The 15,454-nt window shown below is 32.0% G+C and overlaps 8 protein-coding genes across 8 annotated transcripts in view; 4 read left to right on the top strand and 4 right to left on the bottom strand.

Moving 5' to 3' along the window:
* Window positions 1-431: 431 nt before the first annotated feature.
* Window positions 432-1,142, bottom strand: Kpol_1045p63 (resistance to Congo red protein; the record flags this gene model as incomplete). The annotated part of the gene is made up of 1 exon (XM_001645884.1): window positions 432-1,142. The coding sequence occupies one exon, from the start codon at window positions 1,140-1,142 to the stop codon at window positions 432-434; it is 711 nt and encodes a 236-aa protein (XP_001645934.1).
* A 777-nt stretch (window positions 1,143-1,919) lies between these two features.
* On the top strand, window positions 1,920-3,230 carry GPI18 (GPI-anchor transamidase GPI18; the record flags this gene model as incomplete). Its single annotated transcript, XM_001645883.1, has 1 exon — window positions 1,920-3,230. The coding sequence occupies one exon, from the start codon at window positions 1,920-1,922 to the stop codon at window positions 3,228-3,230; it is 1,311 nt and encodes a 436-aa protein (XP_001645933.1).
* A 237-nt stretch (window positions 3,231-3,467) lies between these two features.
* Window positions 3,468-4,079, bottom strand: YRB1 (Ran GTPase-binding protein YRB1; the record flags this gene model as incomplete). Its single annotated transcript, XM_001645882.1, has 1 exon — window positions 3,468-4,079. The coding sequence occupies one exon, from the start codon at window positions 4,077-4,079 to the stop codon at window positions 3,468-3,470; it is 612 nt and encodes a 203-aa protein (XP_001645932.1).
* Window positions 4,080-7,092: 3,013 nt separating this feature from the next.
* Window positions 7,093-9,678, top strand: NTH1 (alpha,alpha-trehalase NTH1; the record flags this gene model as incomplete). Its single annotated transcript, XM_001645881.1, has 1 exon — window positions 7,093-9,678. The coding sequence occupies one exon, from the start codon at window positions 7,093-7,095 to the stop codon at window positions 9,676-9,678; it is 2,586 nt and encodes an 861-aa protein (XP_001645931.1).
* Window positions 9,679-10,642: 964 nt separating this feature from the next.
* Kpol_1045p59 (uncharacterized protein) lies at window positions 10,643-10,921 on the top strand (the record flags this gene model as incomplete). The annotated part of the gene is made up of 1 exon (XM_001645880.1): window positions 10,643-10,921. One exon carries the CDS (start codon window positions 10,643-10,645, stop codon window positions 10,919-10,921), a length of 279 nt encoding a protein of 92 aa, XP_001645930.1.
* Window positions 10,922-11,170: 249 nt separating this feature from the next.
* On the bottom strand, window positions 11,171-12,514 carry RMD1 (Rmd1p; the record flags this gene model as incomplete). Its single annotated transcript, XM_001645879.1, has 1 exon — window positions 11,171-12,514. One exon carries the CDS (start codon window positions 12,512-12,514, stop codon window positions 11,171-11,173), a length of 1,344 nt encoding a protein of 447 aa, XP_001645929.1.
* A 774-nt stretch (window positions 12,515-13,288) lies between these two features.
* Window positions 13,289-14,164, top strand: NHP10 (Nhp10p; the record flags this gene model as incomplete). Its single annotated transcript, XM_001645878.1, has 1 exon — window positions 13,289-14,164. One exon carries the CDS (start codon window positions 13,289-13,291, stop codon window positions 14,162-14,164), a length of 876 nt encoding a protein of 291 aa, XP_001645928.1.
* A 192-nt stretch (window positions 14,165-14,356) lies between these two features.
* Window positions 14,357-15,454, bottom strand: part of Kpol_1045p55 (uncharacterized protein) — a gene marked incomplete at both ends in the record, with an annotated part of 2,101 nt that continues 1,003 nt past the window's right edge. Inside the window, one exon of the mRNA XM_001645877.1 lies at window positions 14,357-15,454. Coding sequence (XP_001645927.1) covers window positions 14,357-15,454 — 1,098 coding nt within the window.

Below are 15,454 nucleotides of genomic sequence, written 5' to 3'. Positions count from 1 at the left end.
TAGGACCTTTTCAGCTTAGGGAACCAATTTAATCTAACTTCATTTAAAAGTGAAGGAAAAGTACTGCAAATTGATTAATTATTGATAAGATTAATAAATTGTATAGAATATCGATTGATTAATGAATTATTGTATTATGCTATATTATGTATAAGTCTATTTATTATCAAATGAATGTAAAATCTTGAAATTATATTGTAAAAGAACATAGTTCAACTCAACAACAAAGGCAACGGGCACTATCCGATCATGTCTGATTCTAGTTGAATTAAGTGCTCTTAAATGAATTGAAAGTTTTGAACAGAAAAAAAAACACTTTAAGTATTATACGTTATAATATATTGTTGCAAATGTACCTTCAGGATATTAAAAAATTGGTGACATGTAGTCGGTTTCCAATTATCTCTTCTTTTCAATTAATTGCAAATGCTCTAACTTTTTGAGGATTTATTAACTTGGTCGTCTTCATGGTATACTGTTGTTTCAATAGTTGATGATGATTCAGCATTTTCTGAGTTTGTATTATTGACATTACCTGTTGTATTTGGAGTGTTAGCGTTCGTTGAAGTATTATTAGTATGATTATTGTTCAAATAAGTGTATCTTCTAAAATCCAAATCCATATCCTGATCAGGCATAAAATTCGAAGGTTGTCTAGTCAATGCTCTTCCAGGTCTTTCTAGTCCTTGAGAGTTTTCATCTGAATCAACCTCAAAAGTTAAAGTCGGTGGTGGCAAATATTCTGCTTTGTCATTTGCATGGAACTCACCTCTTTCATCATAATAACCCAAATCATCGGCATTACTAGTTTCTGTATATTTTGGTACATAATCTTCAACAGTTCCCGATGTTGTTGCATTATAATCTCTTTCAGATTGTCTATATGAGGGCGGTGTTAACCACGCAGTGCCTCTAATAGGAGCCTGACCCATCATCCTTCTTCTTCTATTAACTCTTCCTGTTAAAAATAATGAAGCTACTAAAAACACAAGAAATATTACAAATAAAATCCATCTTCCCCAAACCCAAGAGGAAGACCCCCAATAATCATCATCACTATTTACAAGGATATCTCTAGCGTGAAGAACACTTTCCAATAAATCAACCCTATCGTCCAATGTATTGCTTCTTAAAACGATCATGCTTGTTTCTTCCTAGATTACTTCTTAACTTTTAAAACGTCTTAACAATATCGAAATCACTATCAGTTTATTACCAAAATAGATCAATGCCTCTTTATCTCTCTTGTATGTCACCTAAACTAAAATATAGTATGCTAAATCTAAAGCAATATTACTTTAATATAAAGATCAAAAATTCCCTTAAACGAATGTGAAGTCAAACACAGTTGCAATCCTCTATATATATGAAAATATCTCTCTCTCAATATAAATATATATATATATATATATAGGAACCCTAGCAGACTTTTAGCTCTATCAAAGTAAAACAGAATAAACTCCCTCTCCAAATGTAACCTTAATACCTCTTTTTGTTACTTCTTAACTCATCAACTTATTGCAAATGCTCTCTTCATAAACAAATCCATCACCCTCTTATTCTGTCTTTTATTTCACCTGTTGTTGTTGTGTTGTTATTCTTGTTGTTGCTATTGGTTTCATCAAAATAATTTCATCGAAAAATTTCAGCAAGAAAAAAGTTGAAGCTTTCGAAGATGAGATGAGATGAGATGAGGTGGTAATAATAATAATAATAGAAAAAGGTTCATACAATTAATTGGGTTATTGAATAGCAAATGTATTATTTGCTATTATCAAAGTGTCTTGTAACGATTGATTTGTTTCTAATTCTTTTTTAATGTATTGCTGTATGACTTGACCTTAAACGTTTATTGATATTTCATAATTGTACCAAGAAAAGCAGAGAATTAATTTGACAAGGGAAGCAAGTTTCAATCAATGTTGGCGGATATTACGAAGGTCTTTGTATCAGTAAGATTTGTACAGTATCTGTTGATCTATTTATCTCCAAATACTCAGTTTGATACTTCCACTGAATTGTTATTGAAAGAACTAGGGGTTTCTAATGATTCTCTCAATGAATTTTGGAATATCAATCTTTGGAATAAATTATTATCTTGGGACTCTGTATTTTTTTTGAAAAGAATTGTATCTCAACAAGGTACTACAATTCAATATGAACACGAACGTGCATTCTCTATAATCTGGTGTGAATTGATACGCTATTTCACTTCTTATTCGATTGATCTGTACTATTCCCTTAAAATTGCTGTTGTTATCGAAAATTTATTGTTTTATATCTCAACAATTGTTCTATATTATTTAACAGTAATCACTTTCAATAACAACAATGTGTCGTCAAATAATTTATCACACAAGATAGCAAGGAAAACTTCACTTTTATTCATTATAAGTGGCTTCTCCGGTTATGTGACAGGGATCTATTCTGAACCACTGTCATTCTGTTTAACGTTTATTGGTATGTTTGCACGTCAGTATAGTATCAGTATAATCACTTCAAATGATATGGACATCAATTGGTGCAAATGGCCACTATATTCCATAGTTTCTACAATGTGTTTCACTTTGGCCACTGTCAATAGATCCAATTGCATATTATTAGGTCTTTTTTATATATTTGATCTAATAAAATTGGTGTCGGTTAAAAAATATCAAAGGGCAATTTTTTTCCCATTATTGTCAGGTTTAATAATGCTAACCCATCTTTTATATTATTATTATTATATTCCTTTTAATACATACTGTCCTGAAAGAGGTGAATGGTGCCAAACTCAAATAATTAAATCACTACCGTTTACAAAAATATCATTTTACAATTTTATACAATTACATTATTGGAATGTCGGATTTTTAAAATATTGGACATTGAACAATATACCAAATTTTCTATTTGCAATTCCTAATATAATTGTATTAAGTTATAGTACAATTTATTTCACAAAAATTTATCCATTAGTGAATTTAACACCATTAGTTTGGATTACTAGAACGTTAGTAATATTATTATTGTTCTTTGCCCACACACAAATTATCAATAGGGTTTCATCATTCATACCACTACATCTATGGTATTTAGCAGATCGATTAGTCAAAAACACAATAATTAAGAAAGATGATAATGAAGAATTAAAAGGTGATGATAAAATTGTTAAAATATATATATATTGGTTGATAATATGGATACCTTTACAAACTATACTGTTTGCATGTTTTTTACCACCAGCATAAATTATATATATACATGTAAGGATATAGGAAATAAATGACACCGACAAGATCTCTCAATTTACAAGATTTATGGCATTTCAGTTATTCTTCTTTCATTTATAAATTAACAAAAAGATCAAAAATAAAAATATACACGTTATATATAATAAACTAAATAATTTAATTCTTATTATTTTTATTCTTATTATTTTTTTTATTCCTTATTAGTATTATTTTTTATAATTATATATAAAACTATTATTTTTTATTTTGTTCTTTTGCCTTTTCGAATTCTTCTTTAAATTTATCAGCATTTTCTTTGTTACCAAATCTAATTGCAAAAGTGAAAGCTTCTGGTCCACCTTCAGCTACATCGGCAGTACAAGCATAAACCCAAGATCTGTCTGAACCGACATTTGGTTTTAATTCATAATCTGGAGAAATGATATGATTAGCACAAACTTTCAAAGTTTTATCTCTTCTCATTAATAATCTAACCTTTTCAGTTGATTTATTTTTCAAAAACTTACAATCACCAGTACCTCTTTCTTTCCATTCTTTGTTTTCTGGATCAAATCTAAATAATTTTGCTCTAACTTTGTATAAGACTTCTTCATCTTCTTCCATAGATTTTATGTCAACTTTTTCTAGATGAACAATTGGTTCGAAATGAACATCTGGAGATTCTGGAGCGTCTTCATCTTTCTTGTTATCAGCATTACTCTTTTCTTCATCATCCTTATCTTGGTCTTTCTTTTCGTTAGATTCTTGTTTTTTACCACCAAACATGGAGAAAACAGCTGAAGTTGGTGGTTTTGAAGCAGAAGATTCTTCTTTTTTATTCAATTCAACAGGTTTAACTTCAGACATTGTTATTTACTTTACCTAGTGTATGTGGATGGGGCGTAGTTATATTTATATTTATATTTATATATATATATCTCTTCTGGATGGTACTTATGTAATTGAATAAATAAGTTTCCTAAAAGATTATGGAAATGATTTAATAAACTATGACAATAGTAGAAGTAAGTGATAACTTGATGAACAAATTAGAGATAGAGAGGGAGATAGAAGCACATAGAACAACTTAACTTTTAAAAAGTAATCCAAACTTCAATTTAATTTTTTTATTTATCGATGGTGGTGAGTGGTGATGTTATTTAATTTTCTTTAATTTTTTTTCCCTCCTCTAGCTTTTTGGTTGTAGCTTCTACCTTTGGGCTGTGGCAACTTTGGTTAGATCATTTTTCTCATCACCTACAAGAACAACCATTGCTTCGTCAAACATTACAATCGAATATAGTATTCGTGTGATGTGATGGTCACGTTCTATATTTCTATATTTCCATCTATCTGACATATATGTATGTACATCTATATATATATATATATATATGTATATGTATATGTATATGTATATGTATAGGAGACTTACAATTTAAACTAACGACAAAATGTTTTCGCTCTCACCATCTCTGAGAGACCATATCGCAAGAAACAAAGCTTGCCTCTCTACATGTCAAATCTCCCAATCATATCTTACTCATATTCTTGATATCATATTATATAACAATAATAGCAATAAAGAACATGGTAGAAAATTACAGAAAAATCGTGATTAATAAATAAATGAATGAATAAGTAATTTCCAATTTGGTTCGGATTAGTTTCTGGTCTCCTGTTAGTTTTAGCTTGAAACTTCAGTTTGAGTTTGAGTTTGAGTTTTGTTATATTTTTTTTTCACTGAAAAGAGTTGATAAGACTCATCATAGATACAAATACAAATTCAAACGCTTACCATTCAATTTATTTTGGATTTGTTTCTTATTATAGGTACACCGATGATGAATTGCTAGGATTGATTCCATACCGTCTAGTAGGAGGTTGTCTGAATTTTTTTGAGGTAAGGGTATGCCCAATTTACTTATTGTATTCTATTCTATTTTATTCTATTATGTCGTCATCAGCATTTGCGTCTGTTGATTGATCAGCTCTATAAATATTAAGGGTGTCACACAAAACCAGTCCGACAGACACACGAATGAATGTGAATGTACTTCTCTCTGTAATTGCGCCTGTGGAAAAACTATGGATTTTAAAATTTAACTTTTAAAATTCTTTCTGTCTCTGGCTCCTTCTTTCTCCAGCCAGAGCTGTCTTGAACTGTTAAGTCGACGTGACTACCAAAAATGATGTTGATTCGATCTTTATTTCCTTTTTTCTTTCTTTCTCTCTTTCTTTCTGTTCTACTCTGTTCTCTTTCCTATTTTCTTCTGGTTTCTCTGATTCTCTTGTAAGCCAAACCAACTCGAATCGACACCATACTTACTCCTCTGGCTGATACCCCTCCGCAACTTCTTTCTCTCTTGCTCCTACGATTCCGACCTCCCATTCCCATCCACTTACCCACTTCTTGGCTCAATATTTTTTCGAATCCAGCCCTTCCAAGCTCCACTGATCAAAATTTGCCCAGACTGGACTGGAAAAGCCAAATTTAGGTCACTCTCCTACCACGCAAATGGCCCAAACTAGTGCACTACTCCATTCAGAAATAAGTGACAAGAAATACGAAATACTAAATACAAAACAAGAAGTATTAGGTAATGAATACAGCACAGCACAGCACAGCACAGCACAGCACAGCACAGCACGACAGAACATATACGTGATATGATGTAATTGGTACTTTCTCATCTCAGTCCATCATGAACTCTTGTCGTCTCCCTCTCTCTGCCTTATACGTCTACGTAAACTCATGCCTTATATATATATATATATATATAGTTTCGTCCCTTTTTTTTCTTTTCCATTCAAACTTCATTATTCAGCGTAATCGAATTTCGTCTTTGTATTGTCTCTAGCTGTATACCCTACCCTATATCATCAATGTTCTTATATATGCACAACAATACATAACAATACAATGATATCCAATATATTAAAAATACCCGTACCATCCCAGGTTATTTCTTACCATGTTTCTCACCAGACAAGAAAGTAAGATTACTGTAATCAACCCTAGTTCACCTCGATTAGGTTCACTTTGGTTGAATTAAAGTTAAGACTAAGTACATTTCTGTTTGGTATACTAATCCCTCTTGCACAAGAAAAGACCCCTTCGACGAACAATAAAAAACCATCAAGCTCTCTTATATTATCATCCTTCTCTTCTCCTTGCCCATTCATTTCATTCACACATTTATTCATTCATTCATTCATTCATTCATTCATTCATATGCAATATTATACAAGACGTATATAGCAAAAGAAATGAAAATGCATTAATTCATCCCCGTTTTATTACTTTTGGTTTCTAATTAATTTTTCTTTATCTTCCTTTCTTGTAATTTAACTTCATGTATCCTTATATATATATATATATATCCTCACGCACGCATACACAAGTATGTATAAATATAATTATTTCTATATTTAAGTACAAACTTACATCCCAAAAACGTAATCCAAATTAAATTAAATTACAAACTATAAATCAAGCTTCATTGAAGAGAATAATCATCACTCTTAAGATAAAAGAATATAAAACACCTAATTATATTAAAAATTATAATAACATTTGTTCAGATTATTTCCCTCTCTATACCTCATCTGTATGGATAACACTTTTATTATATTCCATAAAGTTGAAGTCGAAACTTTTTTTTGAACCCTTTTTTCTTTAAATTCATAAACACAAGCTTCATAATATATATTCTCATTTCAAGATTGTATCCATTTTCTAGGAACTTTTATGCAAGATTATTCTATTCATTTGTTTTATTTTGCTTTTATTCACTAAAATTAGTTTCCCATTTTAAATCATTTTCTTTAATAAAATATAGCATATTATCATACAGTAAAATATAACTGACATATAACCATGGTCGAACCGATGTTGTCTACTACTGCTACAATGATTAACGGTAAGAAGAAAAATAAGAATAATACTCCAGAAACTTTTTTTAACAAAGATTATAACAATAATGATGAAAATGCAACTGTCACCGACTCATCTTCTTCCTCTTCAGATGAGGATGACAGTGATGAGGGCCCATTAGTTATGCATTCTAGCGACAGCTCTTCTATCGCTGGCATTGGACCAGTCAGTACCAGCAGTCCCTTGGGATCTGGTCCAACTGATAATACCGGCAGCACCAACCTTCAGCCAACTCATAGAAAGGGACTTCCCCGTCACCATAGAAGAAGATTGTCTTCCATGAATGAATTTCTAGACCCTTTCTCGAACGCTGAAATCTATTATGGTCCAGTGGTAAACCCTAAGAAAGCACCTAATAGCAATGACACTGCTACCGCCAGTATTAACAGCACAAAAAATTTGAATAGGACAAGAACAATGAGTGTCCTAGATCGTGTTTCAGATTTCAAAAGAGGTTTAAACCCTTCTGCTTCAAATAGGAATATGGCTGAAAAAAATCACATCTTGCATAGAAGAAGCTCAGAAGATGATATTTTTGTAAGTAGTCAAGGCAATCGTCGTTTCTTCATTGAAAACGTGGATAAAACTTTGGCAGATTTACTAGCAAGTGAAGATACAGATAGTAACTATCAAATCACAATAGAAGACACAGGTCCAAAAGTAATTAAAATAGGTACCGCAAACTCTTTTGGTTATCAAAAGATCAATGTAAGAGGAACATACATGCTTTCAAACTTATTACAAGAATTAACAATTGCAAAAAGCTTTGGAAGGCACCAGATATATTTAGATGAGGCTCGTATCAACGAAAACCCGGTAAACAGATTGTCAAGATTGATTTCAAATCAGTTTTGGAGCAATTTAACAAGAAAAGTTACTTTGACGACAATTGGAGCTATTGCAAAAGATACTAAAATAAAAACACCTGGTGCCAAAAACCCAAGAATATTTATACCTTACAATTGTGAAGACCAGTATGAATTCTTCATCCAAGCTTCTCAAATGGATCCTTCTCTGAAGTTGGAAGTTGAATATTTACCAAGAGAAATTACTCCAGAATACGTCAAATCATTAAATGAAACACCGGGCTTATTGGCAACTGCAATGCAAACATTATTGGATCCTTCAACTGGTGAAAAAACTCTAACTGGATATCCTTATGCAGTTCCAGGTGGTAGATTTAATGAGCTATACGGTTGGGATTCATATTTAATGGCATTGGGATTGCTTGAAACTAGCAAAGTCGATGTTGCTAAAGGAATGGTAGAACACTTTATATTCGAAATTGACCACTACGGAAAAATTCTTAATGCAAATAGAAGCTATTATCTTTGTAGGTCACAACCACCATTCCTCACAGATATGGCCTTGATAGTATTCAAGAAAATTGGTGGCGATTCTAATGTACGTGCAATCCAATTCTTAAAAAGAGCATTTAAGGCTGCAATAAAAGAATATAAAAATGTCTGGACTTCCAACCCTAGACTTGATCCGGAGACTGGGTTATCATGTTATCATCCAGACGGTAAAGGTATCCCTCCAGAGACTGAACCTTCTCATTTTGATACAATTTTAACCCCTTTTGCTAAAAAATACAATGTAACATTGGAAGAATTTAGAAAACTGTACAATGATGAGAAAGTTAGCGAACCAGAACTCGATGAATTCTTCTTGCATGATAGAGGCGTAAGAGAATCAGGTCATGACACTACATACCGTTTTGAGGGTGTTTGTGCCTATCTAGCAACGATAGACTTAAATTCTTTGCTGTACAAATATGAAAAGGATATTGCATATGTTATTAAAAACTATTTTGATGATTCATTCAAAGATGAGAATGATGGGACTACAACAACCTCAGAACATTGGTTACAATTAGCAGAGATACGTAGAAATAGAATAACAAAATATTTGTGGGATGAAGAGAAAGGATTCTTTTTTGATTATAATGTCAAATTAAAGTGCCGAACTTCTTATGAATCAGCAACCACATTTTGGGCACTTTGGGCCGGTCTTGCAACCGCTGAACAGGCTCAGGTAATGGTTGAAAAATCGTTGCCTAAATTGGAAGTTTTGGGTGGTCTTGTTGCATGTTCTGAAGGATCCCGTGGTCCATTATCAGTAAATAGACCTTCTAGACAATGGGACTATCCTTATGGATGGGCTCCTCACCAAATATTTGCATGGCAAGGTCTCTCTGATTATGGATATGAGGGGATTGCTAGACGTATAGCCTATAGATGGCTATATATGATGACTAAAGCATTTGTTGATTACAATGGTATTGTAGTAGAAAAATATGATGTGACCAGAGGTACTGATCCACATAGGGTTGACGCTGAATATGGTAACCAGGGTGCTGATTTTAAGGGTGTAGCCACCGAAGGATTTGGATGGGTTAACTCTAGTTATATTTTAGGCTTGAAGTACATGAATAGTCATGCCAGAAGGGCCCTTGGGGCTTGCATTCCTCCAATGCCGTTTTTCAATCGCCTAAAAGAAGAAGAGAAAAAGATATATAGCTTATAATCTAATTTCAATCACTCAAAATATTTTTTTTACAAACACACCAATATATATACTGTTATCTAAACATTGGTTAAACTATAACCCCAATTGAGGAATCGCAAAGATTACTAGCTGTAAGTGATAGTACATTATAATAATTAAAATTTAAAAATCTTGAATTAATTTAATTCTGTATAATAATGAACATAATATTAAGAAGACTACGAAATAATCATCTCGAACAAACCAATTACCAAAATACATCATTTACTTTTGTCTGCGCGATCGTTCCTATTCAGAAAACACAAATAACTTTTTTCCTTCAAACGAACACTTATCAAGGTCCTAAACATAGTTTCCTTGTTCGGAACTGTTGCCGGAGGCGAGGATTGTGAATTATGAAAAATCAGAAGTTTATTACATTATTAAAAGATTAAATAAAGTATAAATTAGTTTGTATTTATATCACATGATAGAGTAAATATTCACATATCGCTTGGGAATTCTGCGTAGTCTTAAAAAGCATAATTAATATTTTGGTGTTGCCTATCATTGTTTAAAAGTCGGTACTTTTGTTTCACGTAATTTTTGTTAGTCAGCTATTCTACAATTTAATTTGGTTTGTGACTTAATAATTCCTTGTTCTATTCTTGATGCAAGCAATTATCATAATCATTCGCAAAATCGAATGCATTTGTAAACTGTAATGAAATCCATACGTATAATTTTAGGATCTGATTAGTATACCTTGTTAATTATTAATTGAAATATCCTATTATTACATCTTATTATTTTATATTGTCAGTTCTTTAACTTGGAATACTCGGCTTATTTTTAAGCGATTCTTGATTTAAAAGTTTAAATGGTTTCTTTTCAACTGACTGACTCTATCTAAGCAAAAATTAAAAGTCATTTAGATGCCTAAAGGTTGTCTTAATTTTCAACATATAATATTCCATTTTATTAAAGTACTCTAGATTTATTGATGTACTGTGTGGCTGATTTATGTGTTGTACCAGTTGGAACAAATTCTGTAAGTGGGTCTGACTTTGTTGCAATTCTCCAGAAGAAAATACACTCAAGTGGTTTGAAAAGTACCTTACATAGTGCAGGTACCACAATTGAAGGTAATTGGGATGATGTCGTTACATTAGTTGGTGAATTACATGAATTTGGTCATGAAAATGGTTTTGTGAGAATACATTCGCATCTTAGATTATCAACCAGAACAGACAAAGAACCCCATATAGGGGATAAGGATTAATCTGAAGGTAATATATACCCCATTTGGCGGACGACCTTTTTATCCTCCATATATCTAAAGAAGACATTGAATATTTATTTACTGGATTAATAATGTTTCATAATTGTATATACAATAATAAATATGGGTCAAAATTTAATTTTTAAAGATGTCCCATCTATGTGGAATCTTGACTCAATTTCAATTTAAAATCAAATAATGAAAAGGGATATATAATGCAAATACAAGAGGAATTGATAGTGAATTTAACTAACTTTTATGAGAATTAGTGAATAAGTCAACTGCAATGTTAATAATTGATACAAGAACTTCTACCCCGACCAGTATAATGACAATAAATTCTAAATATTCTTCATGAGAATGGCCTAATTGTTCCTTCAACATTTGTAATAAATCGGATATGACTTCTAAGCGTTGATTAAGAAGAGCGACACGTTGATTAATTTCTAAATAACCTCTCATCGCTTGATAAATCGGTTCAAGCTGAGGTTCTGACCACATGATTTCTGGAGAATCAAGAACTGAACCATGAAGGTTTATATTTATTCTCAAAATAAAAAGTTCACCTATACTTTTCATGATATCCTCTTTACTCATTGAAACTTTACCGCTAGATGCAATTTCTTGGGGTATATCTTGTGTATCTTCAATTGTATTATCAACTAATTCTTCAAATAATGAAATTTTTACACTTTGCGCCAAACCATGGGAAATAGATAGTTTGATCATATAATTCGATGCATCTCTTAATGTAATGAAGTCGTTATAAATTCTCGGCTGGTAACTTTCAGTAATGTAATAATTAAATTCTTCAACTTGAACATCTTCCTCTGCTAACTTCTCCTTTTCGAATTTCTCTATATCATTCAGAAATGCTTTTTCCTCTCGTTCAGTAAAGCCCCACATAACTACTACACCATATTCGAATATGAAGACATCAGGTTGCTTATCACTAACATTAATTTCACCTCCTTCATCATCCAGTCTGATTAAATCTTCGTGTTCAAATCTTTTATCACCCCTCCAATCCGTATACATAAATGGTGTATATAAACATTCGTCAAATAGTTTAGGATGGGTATGGTGTGCTTTTTTAGAATCCTTTAACCATTTTATTAGGCCTCTCATGTTATAACTGCTTGCAGTACAGTAAGCTGTCGTCCTGGGTAGCAAATGTCTGTGAGCTTTACCCAATTTTTCAGCATCTCTTCTTGCGTTCTTATCTGTAATTCTGTTGACTTGGGTGTATACATCTTGGTCTCTTAAGGCAATTAAATTTTCTGGATCTATTTTAAATGGTTCTTCAGGCAATAATTTCAACTTCTGGGCAGTACGTGAAGTTCTTTGAGCACCTGTTTTTGGCTGCTTGCTCAAAGGTTGATTAAGTATTCTACCTGGAATATTGCCATCCGTGTCAATATTTTTTATTTTACCTTTATGTAGTGGTATACTGTCATTAACTGTTGGGTTTCCGGGTATACTAGAAGAATTAGGTCTTGGAATATATTTATCTTGTTTTGGGATCACGCCGTCCCCTTCAATCCTTTCTTCTAGTAATGGTTGCAGTTCTCCGTCTCTTGGATTTCCACTCATTTGATATTGGATATATGTACCTGTGGGCCTGTTATGTTTTCCCTTTTGCTCCTAAATTTATAGAAAGCAATACTTTACGTAATCTATCTCCAATAATAAAAACGAATAAATTCGAACAAATTTTATCGAACTAATAGCAGCTCTACTCAGCTTTATGTCTTTTTGAATTCGTATCTTAATTATTAATTCAAATTTTAAGGTAGTACTAAAAAACAATTACCATAAATACCTGCAATATTAAGTAAAAAAAAAAAAGATTCACTTATGTTACAGAACTAATCATCGACTAACTGAATATACCTTCAGCTTTCCCTAATGTCTGTATATCTCCATTTATTTATACTTTTTAATTACCAATAAATTCTCTTGATTCATCAAAAGTTAATCAATTCTTTATATACTGACCCATATTAATATTACATTTAAAGCTTTACTACTATTTTTTTTTCTTTTTTTTCCCTTCCCTCTGTTTGCTTTTACCCTTTCATTAAATTTATTTATTTTGAATTTAAGTTTCAATAAAAAGTGAAAAATTTATTATTATAACACTAAGTTACATTAGATTGCACTAATAAATATGAGCAATAAGGTATAAATTGGTAGGTTAGGCTTGTGATTTGGGGTTTTATAAGTTTATCAAGTTTGTCTTAAGTCATATATAAGATATTTACATGCAAAGTACTGTATAAATTGGTTAACTCAGAGTAAGCACTAAGACAGAATAAAAGGACAAGCATACAAGTATATTGGAATATATTACAAACTAACATAAGCATGTCTGACAATGATTTGAAACGTAATGTTGAAGAATTGAAGGAAGAGAATGAAGTATTAGCCTTAGGTATCCAAAGGACAAGATTATCTATAAAAAGATTAAAGTTAGAATACAGTGTACTTTTAGAGAGGCTAGAGGCAAGATTAGAGATAGATCCTGAATTGAGTTATGAAAACCCTTTACCCACATTGGAGTCATTTAAGAAGGAATTGTTAACAAAACCATTAAAAAAGACAAAAAGTAAGTCTCAAAAGGCAAAAGATAGAGATCCAAATTTACCTAAGAGACCAACCAATGCCTATTTGTTATTCTGTGAAGTAAATAAAGAAAAGATTAGGCAATCGGGTACACAAGATGTGACAAAGGCATTGGCTGAAGCTTGGAAGAATTTAAGTGAAGAGGATAGAAAACCTTATTACAAATTATATAGTGACGATAGGGAAAGGTATAAAAGAGAAATGGAAATATATACAATGAACAATGAAAATAAAAAAGAAGCAGAAATTAAAAGCGAGGATAAGACAGAAGATATTAAATCAGAAAATCCAAGCACAAAAGAAGCTAGTAAAGAAGATATAGATATAGACATTGATGACGATGAAGATGATGATGACGAAGACGATGAAGAGGACGAAGACGAAGAGGCAGAAGAGGATGACGAAGATGAGGCAGAAGAGGATGAGGAGGAAGAAGAAGAGGAAGAAGACCAGGATGAGGACCAGGAAAATGGTACCCAAGTTGAAGAAGATAGTAATGCTGCTGTAGTTGCCGAAGATGATGATGACAACAATGACAATGACAATGATGACGACAACGACAACGACAACGATGGAATTTCTGACGAAATTTCTGATGTCCCAGCGAGTGATATATAAAATAATTATTAGTGGAAATGGTATCGGTAATTTATATAAACAATCATTAGATAATGTTATATTAGATAAATCATGTATTATATGTATTTTTATTAATGCAAAAGATTCTTTAGTATCTATAAATTTTCTATAAATTACTCAGGACATCTGGTGAAAACTCGTAAATTCTTAAAGTTGAACCATTACTGAGTATCAGGTCCTTCTTGTCTTATTTTTTCTTTGATAAAACCCACTGTCATCCTTCTCATGCTTTCTCTTTTCCCTAGATCTAGCATGCTTCTTCAACTTCCTCTGTGCGGCAATATCTGGAGCAGTCACAGCTAAAATCGATCTTTTTGTTCTTCTCTCTCTTCTTCTCTTCATTACAGTTTGTTTGACAGAGGTATACGATTTGGTGAAGTCAGACACAGTCATTTTGACCTCTAACATTTTTAAACATTCTTGAGCAAGGTCTACTAGTTCCTTATCCTGATCCTTCAACCTATTATTTTGATCAATTTCTGTATAAATGAATAGTGGCAACATGATTTTTTCCGATTCATCTAATAGTTGAGTTTCATTCATTAGCTGCACCATCATTGCCAACAATTGTATAGAAGACTTCTTGGACATAAATGAATCATTTGGATTCTCTTCACTTCTAATAATTGCTGATGCTCTAGATACCATGTAATCTAATGCACTGGAATAAGAAGGTGTCTTCTCTTCAGTATCACCATCTTTTGAAATGAATTTAGTGTTATGGTCTTTCCATCTAATTACAATTTTAACTAGCGTCTTGATAGCAACTGTAGATAAATTTTCAGATATTGATGGAGCTGATAGTTGGTGCATGATTCTTGATACAATTGTTTGAATTTCAAAATCAGTAAACTTAACTTCAAACTTTTCTAAATTGTTAACAACTTGATTCACCAAACGACTGGCAGACAAACGAACCCAGGTATGCGGATATAATAAACATCCAATGATATTATCCCAAGTTCCTTTAAAGTCGGAGCCGTATACACTCTCTGACTTTTCAGAAATGATTGTTAATACAGATAATGCAGAATATACAGTATCCCATTCAATGGAAGAGCCAACACCAGTTTGAGATATTATGGTTTTGACTCTAGTAACTGCCAATTCATCCAACACTAGATTGCTTCCTAGACCAACACTACTTGCATAGATCTTATAGATACGCAAACTTAGATTTAGGAAAGAAGGGTTGTCAGACTGCTTAAACCATGAGATTATGTACTTTTCAATTGTATCCAAACTTGAAGCGTTGACTTTTGCAACAAG

This window comes from Vanderwaltozyma polyspora, genomic scaffold, assembly GCF_000150035.1.
Source record: "Vanderwaltozyma polyspora DSM 70294 KpolScaffold1045 genomic scaffold, whole genome shotgun sequence".
NCBI classification, from domain to species: domain Eukaryota; kingdom Fungi; phylum Ascomycota; class Saccharomycetes; order Saccharomycetales; family Saccharomycetaceae; genus Vanderwaltozyma; species Vanderwaltozyma polyspora.
Note: the sequence above shows the minus strand (reverse complement) of the source record. Positions and strands in the feature narration are given on the sequence as shown.